The sequence below is a fragment of the Equus asinus genome, chromosome 22, assembly GCF_041296235.1.
Source record: "Equus asinus isolate D_3611 breed Donkey chromosome 22, EquAss-T2T_v2, whole genome shotgun sequence".
In the NCBI taxonomy this organism is placed as follows: Eukaryota; Metazoa; Chordata; class Mammalia; order Perissodactyla; family Equidae; genus Equus; species Equus asinus.
The window spans coordinates 58,520,437-58,535,874 of NC_091811.1; the positions used below are offsets into that span (position 1 = coordinate 58,520,437).

At 49.1% G+C, this 15,438-nt stretch overlaps 1 protein-coding gene across 7 annotated transcripts; it reads right to left on the minus strand.

Moving 5' to 3' along the window:
- Positions 1-975: 975 nt before the first annotated feature.
- On the minus strand, positions 976-13,698 carry NACA (nascent polypeptide associated complex subunit alpha). 7 transcript variants are annotated; one of them, XM_014843942.3, is made up of 10 exons: positions 13,165-13,299; positions 12,287-12,358; positions 8,230-9,572; positions 4,149-4,365; positions 2,868-2,953; positions 2,594-2,671; positions 2,161-2,307; positions 1,630-1,758; positions 1,293-1,415; positions 976-1,100 (listed from the first exon to the last, which is right to left on the minus strand). In XM_014843942.3, the coding sequence occupies exons 2-10, from the start codon at positions 12,354-12,356 to the stop codon at positions 1,086-1,088; spliced, it is 2,208 nt and encodes a 735-aa protein (XP_014699428.2). In that variant the 5' UTR covers positions 12,357-12,358; positions 13,165-13,299; the 3' UTR covers positions 976-1,085. The 7 variants fall into 7 exon arrangements, with proteins under 7 accessions (XP_014699428.2, XP_044611447.2, XP_044611448.2 ...); XM_044755512.2 differs by having other exon boundaries at positions 4,149-9,572; XM_044755513.2 differs by having other exon boundaries at positions 4,149-9,572; positions 12,992-13,178.
- Between the last annotated feature and the right edge of the window lie 1,740 nt (positions 13,699-15,438).

The window sequence follows — 15,438 nt, forward strand, 5'->3', positions numbered from 1 at the left end:
TAGTGACTGAATTTGGGGGAGTCCTTTAACCTCTTTGGTCCTCAGCTTTCACTAATATCTACTAAAATAATGCCTACTCTCTCAAGGGATCAAGACTGAACTCAGGGCTGGCCAATGGCATAGTGGTTAAGTTCGTGCACTCTGCTTTGGTGGGCTGGGGTCTGCGGTTTGGATTGTGGGCACAGACCTACACACCTCTCATCAAGTCATGCTGTGGTAGCATCCCACATCCCCCCCACCCCCCCAAAAAAGGTGGAAGATCAGCAACAGATTTTAGTTCCAAAAGCCTTCCACGATGTTAATCTATTCTCATTCTAACATTCTTTCTAGGTATACCATCACTTACTCACTTTAGGATTCTTGCCTCTACATTTACTTGTAGCTTTCCTATTTCCAAATTTTAGTCTTGCTTTGCCCCAAAACATTTTCTAAGAACTCAAACTAAGAAATTTTATTCTTCTTAAGACTTCTACAGAGCTCTCAATATCATAAACTGACTCTCACATGTATCAGTTTGCTTGGTACAGTTCTGGTTTCCACTAGCATAATTACGGCTACCCTAACATAATTTACTTTGTAGACGAAAATGTCTGTCTAGTGTATGCCTAACAGCAGAATGCACTGTATGTCAAGAGGTAACTAACGTGAACTGCTTCTCACAGAGGGCCGATGTATTCAGAAAGACTGTAGGTCAGAGAAGGGGTTGATTATTAAAGAAAGAAGAATCAGGATTTACTAACGGTTAATATCTGGGAAAGAAATTGGAAAGAAGAAACTTTACAGTTAAGTTGTATTCTCTGAAGACAAGAAGGTCCTAACAGCCTAGGACACTACCTTCTGCCAAGAGGTGAAAAGGCAGAGATTTTAAGTGGGGAGTCTGTGGCACCAAACCTTTTCAACTGAAGCTGAAGCCCTAAGACTAATTAATAAATGTGTTCTCACTTTCTTGGAGGAAGAGACCAAGAACCCACTGAGTTCATCCAACAAGAAGCCATAACTTTATTAATGATAGAAACAGTACAAATTTCAAACCAAGCCGCGGATACTCTTTTGAAACACCAAAAAAGGTCCTCATTTTCAGATGGTTACATTGTTAATTCCTGAAAGAGAGAAGAGATCATCAGAGATAGCCACAGGTAAACAGAGAGAATTTAGGTCATTAAAACCTGAGGCAACTCAGAATAGGCTTTAGAATGAGGCTTCTTAATTAGCTGATTTTAACCACAGAAAATAAAGTCACCCATAATTAGTCAAGGCAGAGGGAGTCAAGGAATAAAGGAGTGGACGCTTACCATAATAGCATTTACAATATCATTACTGTTGTTCTTCAAGGCTCGGACTGCCTTTGCTCTTGACACATTTGCTTGTGACATGACCAATTCTATGTCCTTAACTTCCACACCCGTTTCATCAACCTAACAGAGAGGGAAAAACACTTAATAAACTAAAGGCAAGAACAACTTCAGCAGTTCTTTGGAGTCAGGAGCCTCTTGAATCTGGTTCTTAATATAACTCAGAACTCCTTAACTGAATGGATTCAAGAGCCTAAAACAATACAGAATCTACGCATTAATACAAACACAATACTATGTGGAGAAGATTAAAAATATAAAAGATTTCCTTGTATACCTCTTCTTCTTCACTCTCCTCTTGTACAGTTGGAGTCTGTGTGTTTTCTTGAATGTTTGAAACAGCCTCACCTTGAACTTTGAATTTCTCAGCAGCTGCTAGCTGTGCTTGCTGAGATAAATCCTCGATCTACAGGGCAGAAAATACAGAGATTCATGCGAGTAGATCAGTATGCAGTAAATGAAAAAATAATTTATATCCTTTCCAAACTCTCACTGTAAACACACTTCAGGTTAACTTACTATCTATCTTTAAATTGCTTGCCCTCACTGAAATTATCTATTACTAGAAAGAGAAATAATTTAAGCCTAAAGCAGTGGTTCTCAACTAGGGGGGTGATTCTGCCCCCCAAGGGACATCTGTCAAATGTCTGCAGATTTTCTGGTTATCACAATTGGATGTGCTGCTGCTAAACAACTATAATGCATAGGACAGCCTTTCCCCAACAAAGAAATGTCTGAGCCAAAATGTCAACAGTGCTGAGGGTAAGAAAGCCTGGTCTAGAGCAACTCCCAAGAAAACTTCCCTTACCTTGGCTTCCCCAAAAACTATGTAGGTATCTGAAGCTGGACTCTTGTAGACGTCTGGTTTTGTGATGACAAAGAGGATATTCTTAGATTTCCGGATAGTGACTCTAGTAACTCCTGTAACCTGTCTAAGACCCAGTTTTGACATAGCCTAAGGAATAGAAAAGAACATCAGGTTTTCAACTTCATTAAAAGTAGCTTTAGGAAGTAAGGAAGATAACAGCACTGCATCCAAAGCAAAGCCTTTTCCCAGGCTAAGAAAAGTTTATATAAGAATACAGAATTGGCTTCCAGGACTCCTGGGTTTTCTGCGATAGTAACTTATGCTAGTTTAAATAAACACGATTCTACCACTACCAAGAGCTCCATTATGGTCCTCCCTCTCTAAAGTTGCTTCATCAGAAACTTTCATCCTTGTTCATAACTTAAAATTTTACCTTCCGTGCCTTCTTTTCACTCCGGCTCTGTTTTGCTTTACTGACTGGTTCTTCATCGATTTCAGCTGCTGCTGCCAGCTAAGAAGATAAAACAACTGTAAATAAACTGGAACCTGGATACCACAGGTAAGACCTGGATACCACAATCCACACGCAGTTTTCCCTTTATGAAGGTTCATAGCTCCAAATACATAAGTTGGCTTCTCTATCAACCTTGGTTCTACCATGTTTCCTTCACTGTACTAATTCTGCCAGTGAGTAAGAGAATACCCACCTGGGCTTGTTGTGTGGTTGCCTGTGTGGAATCCTGTTCCTCGAGCTCTGGTACTGATTCATCACTGTCAGATTCTGTTCCAGACCCTAAGATGACAAGTAACTTTTACTATTTTACAGTAGAGATTATGAGGAGGCGGCACCTCACCATGGCCTGCCTGGACTAAAGGTCACTGTCTTATGCTAGACCTCGCAAAACTAAATGTAAACCAACTGACTTATGTGATGCCAGCTTGACAGCCCCCAACTTAGTCACAAACTAGTGTGTACACATCTATTAAAGAATCAGCCCCAGAAATGAGAGGTAATTACTAGACACAGCCAAGCAGTATATATACTTTAACTGCTTCCTTTGCCTCAACGTCTTCACTCCTCGGCACAGGCAAACATCAGTGACCTATGTAACTCCAAATTCTACCCAATAGCCTGACCATCTCAGAAAGGTTCTGGCAGACAAGGTGTCTCCAGATACACTTAAGTGAAAAAACAATAAGATCACATTGTGGAGGCATGCCAGGGAGGGCCTTATCCCTCATCCTTTAAACTGGGTTGGGGGAGGCCAGAAGCAGTTGTGTACACACCTTTAGCCTTACTTTCAAACCACTTACCCGAGCAATTCGATCTAATCAACACAGCTCGAAGATTCGCAATGATGCCGACCTATAGTTCTAACAGTCACCTCTACTACATACTGTCCTGTGACCTCTCCCATTTCTTCCCAACATAATTCATATATTTTAAGTTTCCCTCAATTGGAAAGCTAAGCATCAGTAAAGACTACTGAGGCAAAAAAGCATACAACTGCACCATTCTCAGGCTAGGAAAAGTAGGTCTTTTAAGAAAAGGGAGTCCCTGGGCGCTGGTCATTACTAAGCCTAACAAGTGAAAAGAAATTCAAATATTTCCAAATTTCCCAATATTTTAGCAAATTCCAGGCCCAGGGACAAGGTTAGTGATGTGGTAGAGATTAGAGCAAATTAAAGGTCTAGTAGGTCTTGGTTTTCAATGTCAGATCAGTTAGGTAAGAAAGATGGCAGACCCAGGGTTAGTCTAGACCACGTTACACATGATGATACATAATGGACTATCTGAGGTGATGAAAACCAAGATTCTGTTTCACATTCCCAGAGCTCTTGCATTTAAAATTCTCATTCTATGTTCTATGTCCAAACACAAGCAGATACACTGGAGAAAGCGGCGCATCCTAGGGTTAGTATTGGTGGGTAGCCCCCAGGAGGGGTGTGGGCAACACACCATGCACACAGCAAACCAAGGCAAATACCCTTGTTGTTCTTCAGAACAGGCTGCTTGGCAGAGGGGGCTGGGGCAGGGATCCCAGCAGGTTTGGGGGTGGGCATGTTGACGAGGACCGACTGGAAAGGCACTCCCCCCGAGATTGGTTCCGGGGGAATCAGAGGCGGCAGCTCATCCTCATCAGCAGGGGCTGAGGGCTTACGGGGTGATTCCAGCACCAGCCCAGGTGAGGACGGCAGAAATGGCTGTTTAGGAAGCAGAGGGGGAACTGGGGAGGGTGCAAGAGGCAGAGAGACTGATGGAGTGGGTGCTGGGGAGACAGATGCGGATCCAGCTTTAGGAAGGACCTTCTCAGAGGCTGCTGCTGCTAGAGGGGTGGATGTCTCAGACTCAGGAGGAGGAGCTAAGGGGCCCTTTGGGGAATGGACAGAATCTTTGCCTTTTAAGGGAGAAATAGGGAGGGCTTTTGGAGTCTTTGGAGAAGAGCCTTTCTGAGTGGAGACCGTCAGCAGAGGGGCTGGAGCTACTGTAGAAAGGGGTCCTTTAGTACCATTCTTAGCTGAGGGATCTGGGCACACAGTAGGTAAAGTAGCAGAACTCTTCTTGGCTGGTGGATCTTTCTGAGTGGGAGCTGTGATGACTGGTACACTTTCTGGAGCTGGGGCAACATCTGCTTTGAGAGCTGTGGGGCCTTTCTTCTTCGGGGACCCTTTAGATGCCTGAGGGGCAATGGACTCCAAGGGACATGTGACTGAAACTGGGGAATTGGGAGTCTCTTTGGGAGAAGGAGGAATCACAACAGGGGGAGAGGGGCCCCCTTTGGGGGATAGGGTAGCTGGGGCTCTTTTGGTGGGTGAAGTTGCTGAGGTTCCTTTGTGGGTTGGGGACTCTTTGGGGGAGGGAGGGATCACAGCTGAGGGAGTAGGGGCCCCTTTGGAGGATGGAGTCGCTGAGGCCCCTTTGGGAGGTGGGGTAGCTGAGGGCTCTTGGGGGGCTGGGGTTGCTGGGGCCCCTCTGGGGGCTGGAGTTGCTGTGGCTCCTTTGGGACATGGGGTCGCCGAGGGCTCTTTGGGGGCTGAGGTTGCTGGGGCCCCTTTGGGAGGTGGGGTTGCTGAGGGCTCTTTGGGGGCTTGAGTTGCTGAGGCCCCTTTGTGGGCTGGAGTTGCTGGGGCCCCTTTGGGAGGCGGGGTCGCTGAGGGCTCTTTGGGGGCTGGGGTTGCTGAGGCCCCTTTGGGAGGTGGGGTAGCTGAGGGCTCTTTGGGGGTTGGAGTTGCTGGGGCCCCTTTGGGAGGTGGGATAGCTGAGGGCTCTTTGGGGGTTGGAGTTGCTGAGGCCCCTTTGGGAGGCGGGGTCGCTGAGGGCTCTTTGGGGGCTGGGGTTGCTGAGGCCCCTTTGGGAGGTGGGATAGCTGAGGGCTCTTTGGGGGTTGGAGTTGCTGGGGCCCCTTTGGGGGCCGGAGTTGCTGGGGCCCCTTTGGGAGGTGGGGTAGCTGAGGGCCCTTTGGGGGTTGGAGTTGCTGAGGCCCCTTTGGGGGCTGGAGTTGCTGGGGCCCCTTTGGGAGGTGGGGTAGCTGAGGGCTCTTTGGGGGCCGGAGTTGCTGAGGCCCCTTTGGGAGGTGGGGTAGCTGAGGGCTCTTTGGGGGCCGGAGTTGCTGAGGCCCCTTTGGGAGGTGGGGTCGCTGAGGGCTCTTTGGGGGCTGGGGTTGCTGAGGCCCCTTTGGGAGGTGGGATAGCTGAGGGCTCTTTGGGGGCTGGGGTGGCTGGGGCCCCTTTGGGGGCTGGGGCCCCTTTGGGAGGTGGGGTTGCTGAGGGCTCTTTGGGGGCTGGGGCCCCTTTGGGAGGTGGGGTAGCTGAGGGCTCTTTGGGGGCTGGGGTTGCTGGGGCCCCTTTGGGAGGCAGGGTAGCTGAGGGCTCTTTGGGGGCGGGGGCCCCTTTGGGGGCTGGAGTTGCTGGGGCCCCTTTGGGAGGTGGGGTAGCTGAGGGCCCTTTGGGGGCTGGAGTTGCTGAGGCCCCTTTGGGGGCTGGAGTTGCTGGGGCTCCTTTGGAAGGTGGGGTAGCTGAGGTCCCTTTGGGGGCTGGGGTTGTTAGAGCCCGTTTGGGAGATAGGGTAGCTGAGGGCTCTTTGCCAACTGCAGCTGCTGGGCCCCCTGTGAGGGAGGGAGGAGTCAGGGCCTCTTCAGGGGATGGAGAAGCTGGGGCCCCTTTGGGGGAAGAAGGAGTTGCAGCTGAGGGAGGGAGGGTCTCTTTGGGAGATGAAGTTGCTGGGACCCCTTTGGGGGAGGAAGGAGTTACAGCAGGGGGAGTGGAGGCCCCTCTGGGGGGTGGGGGAGCCCGGGACTTTTTAGGGGATGGGGTTCCTGGGGCTTCTTTGGGGGAGGAAGTAGTCATAGCTGGGGGAGTGGAGGTCTCTTTGAGAGATGGAATTGCTGAGGCCCCTTTGGGAGAGGGAGGAATCAGAGCTGAGGGAGTAGGGGCTCCTTTGGGAGATGGGGTAGCCGGGGTCTCTTCAGGGGGTGGGGTTGCTGGGCCCCCTTTTCCAGACGGAGGAGGCAAAACTGGGGAAGTGGGGGCTCTTTTAGGGGATGGGGTGACTGGGGCCTCTTTAGAGGAGGGAGGAGCCACAGCTGGGGGAGTGGGAGTCTCTTTAGGGGATGGAGTTGCTGGGCCCCCTTTGGGGGAGGTAGGAGCCACAGCTGGGGGGGTGGGGGCCCCCTTGGGAGGTGGGGCAGCTGTAGAGTCTTTCCAGGATGGAGTTGCTGGGACTCCTTTGGGTGAAGAAGGAGTTATAGCTAGGGGAGTGGGGGTCTCTTTAGGGGATGGGGTTGCTATCCCCGCTTTGGGGGAAAGAGGAGTAGGGGAATGCTTCTTGGCTAGTGATCCTTTAGGGACTTGAAAAGAAAGATTGGCCTCTGGAAGAAAGGAATCATCAGTTGGAGAAACAGATGATGAGAGATTTCCAGCAGAAGTATCAGGGATAGCAAGTACACATTTAGAAAGAGAAGGATCAAGAGTTAAGGGAGTAGCAGAAGTAGCTGAACCTTCCTTGGTTGGAGGTCTTGTAGTCTGAGGAGACACACTAGTCCCTAAAGGAGATGGGGAGTCAGCTAAGTAAGGTCCTTTGGGAGATGCAGTAACAGAAGCACCAAGGTCCTCAGTTGGGCACCCTTCAGGAGAGGAAGCCACAGGTGCCAAAGCTGAGGTATGAGAGATACCATGAACTTTCTTTGCACCTTGAGGAGGAGCACCAGCTGGGGGAAGAGAGGGACAAGGGTCAGACTTGGGAATTTCAGGGGCCAGTGACAGAGTGGCTGGAGAAGCAGAATCATTCTGGAGGGATAAAGTCACAGGTGGAGCCACAGAGCAACTTTCAGAGGTTGGAGGAACCAAAGGTAAAGTAGTAACAGCAGAAGTACCCTTCTTGGCTGGGTGGCTTTTAGGAGCTAAAGAGATACCTCCTTCTAGAAAAGGGCTGGCTGTAGTTGTAGGAGTGGAAGTAACTTTGGCAGATGTAGGAGCCACCTCAGTGGTGGCAGCAATTCCCAAAGGAAATGTAGCTACAGGTGGGGTAGTGAGAGAACTTTTGAGAGGCAGACCAGTGGGGTCTGTGCTTGCATAAGGATCTGTCTTGATTATAGAAGTTAAGGAGCTAACACCCAGAGGAGAGGGAGTAGCACTGGCTGGCTTAACCACAGGGAGAGGCTCTACAAGGCTTTTCTTTGCTAAGGTGGCTTCAGGAGAAAGAGCCATCTCCAGAGAAGAAGATGTACTTTGGGGAGAGGGGGAACTTTTAGGTGCTGCCAGGGCCAGTGGTAGTAGAGTAGGATCTTTCTTGGTAGGGAGTCCTGCCTGGGCTGGTGAAACAGGGGCTCCTACAGGAGAGGCAGGTACAATCTGGAGATCTTGCTGTGTTGGAGACTTTACTAGTACTGAAGCAGAAAGATTTTTGGGGTCCTCAGAGGCTGGCAAAGGAGAGACTGGTATCCCTAGAGTGGTTGTTACTTGAGGAGTAGGAAGCTCTTCGGGAGCCACAGGCGCCATACCCAAGACAGGAGGGGAAGATGAATCCTTACTTATAGGACCTGATGAAACTGGAGACACACAAGTAGCTACCTCAAAGGTAGTAGATGTTGTAGAAATTGTAGAGAGGTTAGTCATCACAAGTGGGGTGGTTCCAACAGAAGAAACAGGAGCTTCTTTCAAGCCTGGACTCCCTGGAGAAGCAGCAGGAAACTGGGCCACCAAAGGCTGATGATGAGTGGCATTAGGAGAGCCTTTGAGAATGAGAGGGGCTGTAGGAGATAATGGAGAAGATGGAGCTAAATGTGAGGAGCCAGAAGGGCTGCAGGAAGCTATGCACGTGATGGTAGAGGGGCCTTTGTCAACAGACAGAGCCAGAGGGGGAGCTGGAGCCCCTGTTGGAAAATCAGCCACAGCAGCGGGAACCACCTCACTTCTGGAAGGAAGGGGAGGAATTACAGACCTCTGAGAAGGGTAAGAGACCCCGATAGAAGAATGATCTCCAGAAATGGTATGCACTATAGGATCTGACAGAACATTAGGGCCTGTTTGACTTGAAGGGTGGGCAGGAGAACCAAGAGAACTCTGATGTAAAGGTGCAAGATTAGAGCCCAAAGAAGTGAGGAAAACTGGGGGAACGTTGGGAGTCACAGGAATAGTCTCAGTTGGAAGAGATAAGGCAGCAGGTGGACTAAGTGGTCCCTTTAGGCTGAGGCTTTGAGAGTTTTGTGGAGAAGTCCGAGCTGAGGAAACAGGGATGCCTTTGACCTGAGAGGAAGTGATGGTTAGGGGAGTGGGAGGTAGTGTTTGAGGACACGAGGCTACTCCAGATTGAACAGAGGCCAATGGAGTTATAAAATGGGAAGGAACAGCACTGACTATACCTGTAGGAATGGGAGTACCTTTTGGACCAGGGACTACTTCAGAGGGAGCTTGAATAGGAGAGGTCTGTGGTTCTGGGGAGGCAATGGGAGCTGGCAGAGATCTCACTGACCCTGACTGAGCCTCAGCAACTGAAGGAGGTGCACTAAGAGGATTAGGTGGATAACTCTTCTGCACTGAGTGGGGAGCCAAGGCCACAAGAGCCAAGGGAGCTGAAGAGGAATGCGCACCTTTCAGAGTTGGAGTAATCATGGGAGAGGCCAGAGCTAAGGCAGCTGGGGAGATGGGAGGCCCCATTAGGTTTGGCAGGAAAGCTGGGGTGTCAGGGAGGGAAGGGGCAGATCCCAAAGGCAGGGCTATCCCAGAGGATGACTGGGGAAAAGGAGCTTCAAAAGGGGTGGAGGCAACAGCAGAGGGAGAAAGGAAGGGGGGAGGCTGGTTAGGGGTTGCCAGAGGGCAGTGTTGGGGGGCCAGGGAGGATGGAGGGGGAAGGGCAGGGTCAGGCTGCCCTAAGGCAGCAGTGACACTCAAAGCTGAAGACAGAGAACGCACAGCTGGAGGAGAAAAGCAAAAGGGGATGGAAAAGGAAGGAAAAAAACAAACGTGAGTTATGCAGCCCAACTTGGTACAACATGCCTCACAGGAAACACTGGAATTTTTAATCTGAGAACGAAAGTCACCACACAGGATTAGACAACAGTGACAGGCAACAGCAACCTTCCCCAAACATCCTTCAGGGGTCAAGTAAGAATACATCCTTCTCCTCATCTCCCGAGTTCTACCGAAATAAGCCAACGATTTTCGGGTGGAGAAAACAGTGTCAGAGCAGCCTATCAGTCTAAAGGGGGAGCACAGGCCCAGGAGTGGGTTGGGAACAGCAGGCTTTCCACCCTTTCCCAGCTGTGCCCTCCCCTCCCTCCTCAAATGAACCTCTAGTCCTTCTCACTGGCCAGAGAATCACCATTAGACAAACAGCTGTTCTATCCTGTTCACCCAAGGAGCATGAACTAATGGAAACAGATACTGCAAACTGGGACAAGGAAGGTAGGGCGTGGTGCTAATGATGGGCAATCAGAGCTGAAGGAGAAAAGAAGAGGTGTCACGTGCTTAGGCTGCCACTAGGGCCAGGAAAAATCCAACTCTTAGAATAAAGTTTTAGGAAGGGGTGTCTGGCACAACTCCATTCTTCCTCAAGTCGAAACTCTTCAGAATTTAATACTAAATAGGAAATACTAAGTCACTTAGCCTCCCTATGCCTCAGTTTACCTATTCACCCCAAACAAACAAAAAACCAACCACAAACGGGCTGGACTCAGTGGTCTCTACAGACCTTCCCAGGCATGTTAGCTCTTCAGCCATCCATCTAAGATGACTGAGACTGCCAGGGAGAGAGCGTAGTCACAGGGATAGGGACTGTGTTATGAAACTGTAACCCAACTTGTTAAACCAGACTGTGGCTCTATTTTGGAAGCAGGAAATTGGAGTGGAGAGAACACACTGGATCCCCACCCCTTAACCTGGACAAGTATGTCATTCTGCCAAAATAGACTAGTATTTGGCACTAGAGTAAAGCTAAGCAATTACGTTCTGAACAATGGAAAAATATCATGCTTACTACTCAGGAGATAACACAGGATTAGACCAACAAATGCTCAACACCTAGGCATATTAAGAAAACAAAATACAAAACCAAAAAACCATAGCATCCGAAGTTCTTCAGAGTATCCTCCTACAGACGAGACAGTGGCTCAACCAGTTTTTCCTGGAGAGTTGGCAGCTCAAAGTCTTATGGTTACAGTGCAAATGCTTTCAAACATATTAAGCAGAACTCGAAACTTAGAATGTTTTCCTCTGACTGGACCTCAAGATGTGATAAGGCCCCAAACCAGTTCCCTGAGCTACTTTTCTCATTCATTCTAGAAATTATTGAATTATAGGAAAAATTTCCAAGTGTTTATCACTGGTACTCCCTTAATATTATGATGAAACCTACTATGCAATGTCAAACTCTTCAGGAATCAGTTTAAAAGCACCATGTAAAGATTGCTTCCAAAGCAAATGGCATTAACTTGGAAGCTTGAAACCAGATTATTCTAAATTCACCTGAATTTCAGTGTCCACATTTGTAAAGTAAGTTTTTCAATGAGAATTTCTAAGGTTTTGTTTAGCACTGAAACCACAGGATCTTTAGAGGCCAGTCTTATTTTTCCCTTTGCTTGAAGTCGCTGGCAGTTCAAGGTTTTCGCAGAGCTCATTCTCCAGCTCAGAGGCCCCCTGCTTTTTCTTTTCTAGCAGCTGTATTAATCCCTTCAGCTGCCACAATCAGACAGGTGGGGAGGGTGAACCTTAACGCTTTCAACGATAAACAACTCTATTTTAATTCCAGAAGAAGACAAAAATTACCCTTAAGTGACAAGCAGAGTTTAAAAAAATTACTAAATTTACCATAAGAACAATATGTGAGGGTGGAGGGTACAGCCTGAAGATTCCCTTCGTTTCCTTCTGCACAACTGACTCAGCAAGAAGACCATCATCCAAAATTTTCTCATTACCCCTCTCAAGTCTCATAGAGGAGTAGTTTAACCAGAATTCCAAACTTGCCTTAGCCTACGTTCTACATCCATTAATTTCAAAGCCGAGGAGCAGTCAATGGAAGGCTTCACTTCAGTCCTGGGTTCCAGACAAGCTGCTGATGCAGGCACTATTCCAGCACACAGAAACATCTCGGCACCAATCCAGAAAACAAGTTAACCAACCTCGCAGGGCCCTGGGGCCCAGCAGGACACATCTGCCACCAGCGCACAGCTCACTCTGACGTGTGATGTGGGCACAACGCCGAGCACTGCCATCTAAAACCTGGATGCAACCTGCTGGCGGGAACTCCACAAAAGCTCAGGTCTCCTTGGCCGCCAGTGTGTCATCCAGTTCCAACAGGTGAGCATCACTGGGCCCCTTACCCGCTCACATTCCCACATGAGGTGAGCGTTCCACAGCAGAGCCCCTGGGAGGCAGCTGCCATACCCACAAAGCAGGCCGGGGAGCTGTCAATGTCAAACATACTGTTTTTACCCCACTCCCTAATGAAGTCCCTCCAGCGCAGCAGTTAATAGTACGGACGCTCCTCCCTCGTAAAGCCACAGCCCGATCTTCTTTAAGGAGCGTCAACTCCGAAGGACACAAGTCTCTTCCCATTGTCCCTTCACCCACCAAGTGGTCTTAGGGTCACCTTACGATCTTAACTAAGGGCCAGGGAGCTAGCGGAGCCTACCTGTCTCAGCCTGGGGCTGTGGCAACTCCTGCTCTGTAGCAGGGACGGTTTCTGTGGCTTCACCGGGCATTTCTGGAAGAAGGGAATAAAAGGAGGCCTGAATTGACTGGAATCCGTTCTGCTGCCCAACCTAGAGCCGGGTATTCTTAAAAACTCTGCGGACGACTGTTAAGAAACAAAGTCATAAAGGTGACCGGGGACAAGCCTCCCCAAAGCCGCGGGAAGGGACGAGAGTCTGACGCGAGCCCCAGGGCTGTCAAGCGAATGCCCTCCTTCCACCTCCTCTTCCCTCCGCAGAACGGCCTCCACGGGCCCAGGGGCCGGTCTGCCCACAAGGCCGCGCTCGCCTGGTCCTCAGCGCGAGGGCAGCCTCCGCGCCTGGCTCCCGGCCGCTGCCCGGAACCACCTCCCCTCCCGCACCCACGCTGCCGGGGCTGGGGCCTCCAGGACCCCTGTCTGCCGCGTTTCGGGAACCAGGGGTCACAGGGAGGACCTGAGTCCCAACACTCGCTTGTCGCGATAAGGACGGTGTGGGGGTCCCAAAGCTGGGACCCCTTCACCTCCCGTGGGTTCTCGTCAGGCCGTTCCCGACAGCGGACACACTCCGCTGCCGCCCCCGACACCGCAGCGGCTCCCATCTCCCCTCCCCCGGACCCCCGGGCACGGCCCACGGCCCTCCTGCCTTGCTGTTGTCAGGACACCAACCGCAGATCTCACTTTGCCCGGAGGCCCCAAGGCCACACTTTCCAGGGCCAAGCAGGAAGCCGGTGGCCTCGTAAAGCCTCCAACTCTCCTTAGCTCTCAGTCCCCGGGGCGCCTTAGCTCACAAGAAGGGCGGATGGCTGCGGATAGAGAGAAGCGGCGAGGATAGCACTTACTGTGCGGGGAACGCGGAACCAAGATGGCGGCAGAGAGACAGAGAGCGAGAGCGTGACCCACGCCTGTTGCAGAAGGCAGCCTGGCGGAGGGGGCGGGGCCGCGATGCGGTTCCGGGTCAGGAGCCGCCCGCAGCCACTTCCTTTATAGAGCGGGTCGTCCTGCTGTTCCCGGACGGGGCGGTAACGAGGCCTAAATAAGGGTAGGAATTCAGAACGCGATGCGCCGGCCTGGCCGGAAGTCTGCCGGGAGCCAGGCAGTCCTCAGAAAGCCGCCCCTTGCCGTCCCCCTGGTGGAGGCATCTCTGATACTCGAAGGGAAACTGTGACGAGGGGCAACGTCTGCGCACCGGTCAGCCACGTAGCCACAGCGGTATCATTAAGACTTCCTGATTTCCTTTCTCAGATAATGCAGGAAAGTAAGAGGTACTAATGTCGAATACCGGGGGCCAGCCGCGGTGGCCTAGTGGTGAAGGTCGGCGCCCCCGGTTCCGTTCCGGGCGCCCACCAACACCGCTGTGTTAGCGGCCATGCTGTGCCGGCGACGCACATCCTAAAAAAATAGAGGAAGATTGGCAAGGATGTGAGCTCAGGGCGAATCTTCCTTGGCAAAAAAACCGAAACACCACAGGGGTGGTATGCCCACCATTGGAAGGTAGCAGTGACCTAGGTTAAACCTCAAATATTTTATTTTTGGAATACACAATTTAGACCAATGCTGAAATTATTATAACGGTGTAGATTCCCCTCCCTGGGAAAAAGAATATAGGCACATATACAATTTTTTTGCCTGTAACTTTGGACACTTCTTAGATATTGTGAAACGCATACATTCTAGAGGTCTAGGACCCCACGTTAAGAGCCCGTGCTTTATACAGTAAGATTCTTGAAAAGTGGAATGTAAGTAAAATCAGTGTTTTGTTAACTAAAGGCTTTGTGTCTGAACTCCTAAATCCTCTCTCAGCCCTACAAAAAGGACTCAACAAATATATTACCTACACCAGCTAACACCATTTGAGCTAATGGCATTAAGACAGCTCTGCCTGCCTTTTAAGGGAAGCAGTGAACACTTAGAATGCTCTGGAAGCTACTTTAAAATTTCTGAGATCTTCACCATAGTGAAGAGAGGATTAGGATGAGTGAATTAGGATTAAACGAGATAGCAGGGTTTACCAGGAATGAGAAACTGAAATTCTCTTCAGGTAGGAGAGGCAGTTATCAGGGAGTGATAAAGAAAATGGACTCTGAAGCCACCCTCCTTTGTTTGAACCTCAGCTTGGTTGCCTAATAGTGACCTTAGGCAATTTAATCAACCTACTGGTGCCTGTGTTTCCTCATCTATAAAACGGGGATAATAGCAGCTACTTTATAGAACTGTTAGGAAGATTAAATTAGGTAATTTATGTACATTACTTAAAACGTGCTTATTGTTACTGTTAACATTGTAGAGAGAATTTCTACTTAAGTATGTGAGCGATCTGGAAGATTTGTCAATGCAGTCCATTTACCTTCAGAAGGGCCAGCAATCACCAATCATCTCCTTAGACAAATAAAACTACATTTTGACCATTCCCTTTTCTTTTCCAGGAAGCCCCACCAACTTCTAACTCCCTGTTGCTAATGACTAGTTAAGGATGGATGTATTTTCTTTCTTTGGGTTTCTTTATAAACTGGGCGAGTTTGGAGCTGGAAACCAGTTCTGTGCCCTTTCTTTCTACAATTCTCATATGGATGAGCTGGCAAATCAGAGAATAGGGAAGCCGATGGTCTTTGAGCATGTTTCTGCTATCTTCAAGAACCCAACGTTTACTCTTTTACATAAGCACAATATACTGTGTAATTAATTTTATGGGCTAGTATAGCAGCTTTTATCCAATGGCTTTCATATTAAAGCATTAAAATACTTTAATGCCAGACACAGTTGAAGCTTAAAACATCTCTTGCTGAAAGCATAATAGCAATCTTCCCACTCTCATTTTGAGTTTTTAACATGGACTAAGGAGTCTCTAGTAATGTTGTATTCAGGAGTTTTAATTGACCCACTATTTTCTGAACCTGAAGACTGAATACATAGTAAACAAGCTCAAATAAAGAGGAATTTTGCACAAGTCTTTAATATTTCCTCTTAAAAAATTAGAAGAGAGAAAGAAATGCAAGGCATTTCAGTATGTTGACTGCATGACAGAGTCTGTTTTATATAAACCAAAAGATAAAAAAAGACTGTGGCTATAGAGAAAAGATGTTAAAGGAAATGCAAAGGAAGGAAATTTTCTTTTT

Excerpts from the sequence above, each read along its gene's own strand:
- NACA (XM_044755512.2), bottom strand. The coding sequence starts at position 12,356 with ATGCCCGGTGAAGCCACAGAAACCGTCCCTGCTACAGAGCAGGAGTTG. Across the intron at positions 2,308-2,593 it reads GTGAAAAGAAGGCACGGAAG|GCTATGTCAAAACTGGGTCT; the intron begins GTAAAATTTTAA and ends TCTATTCCTTAG. Across the intron at positions 1,416-1,629 it reads AGGAGAGTGAAGAAGAAGAG|GTTGATGAAACGGGTGTGGA; the intron begins GTATACAAGGAA and ends CCTCTCTGTTAG.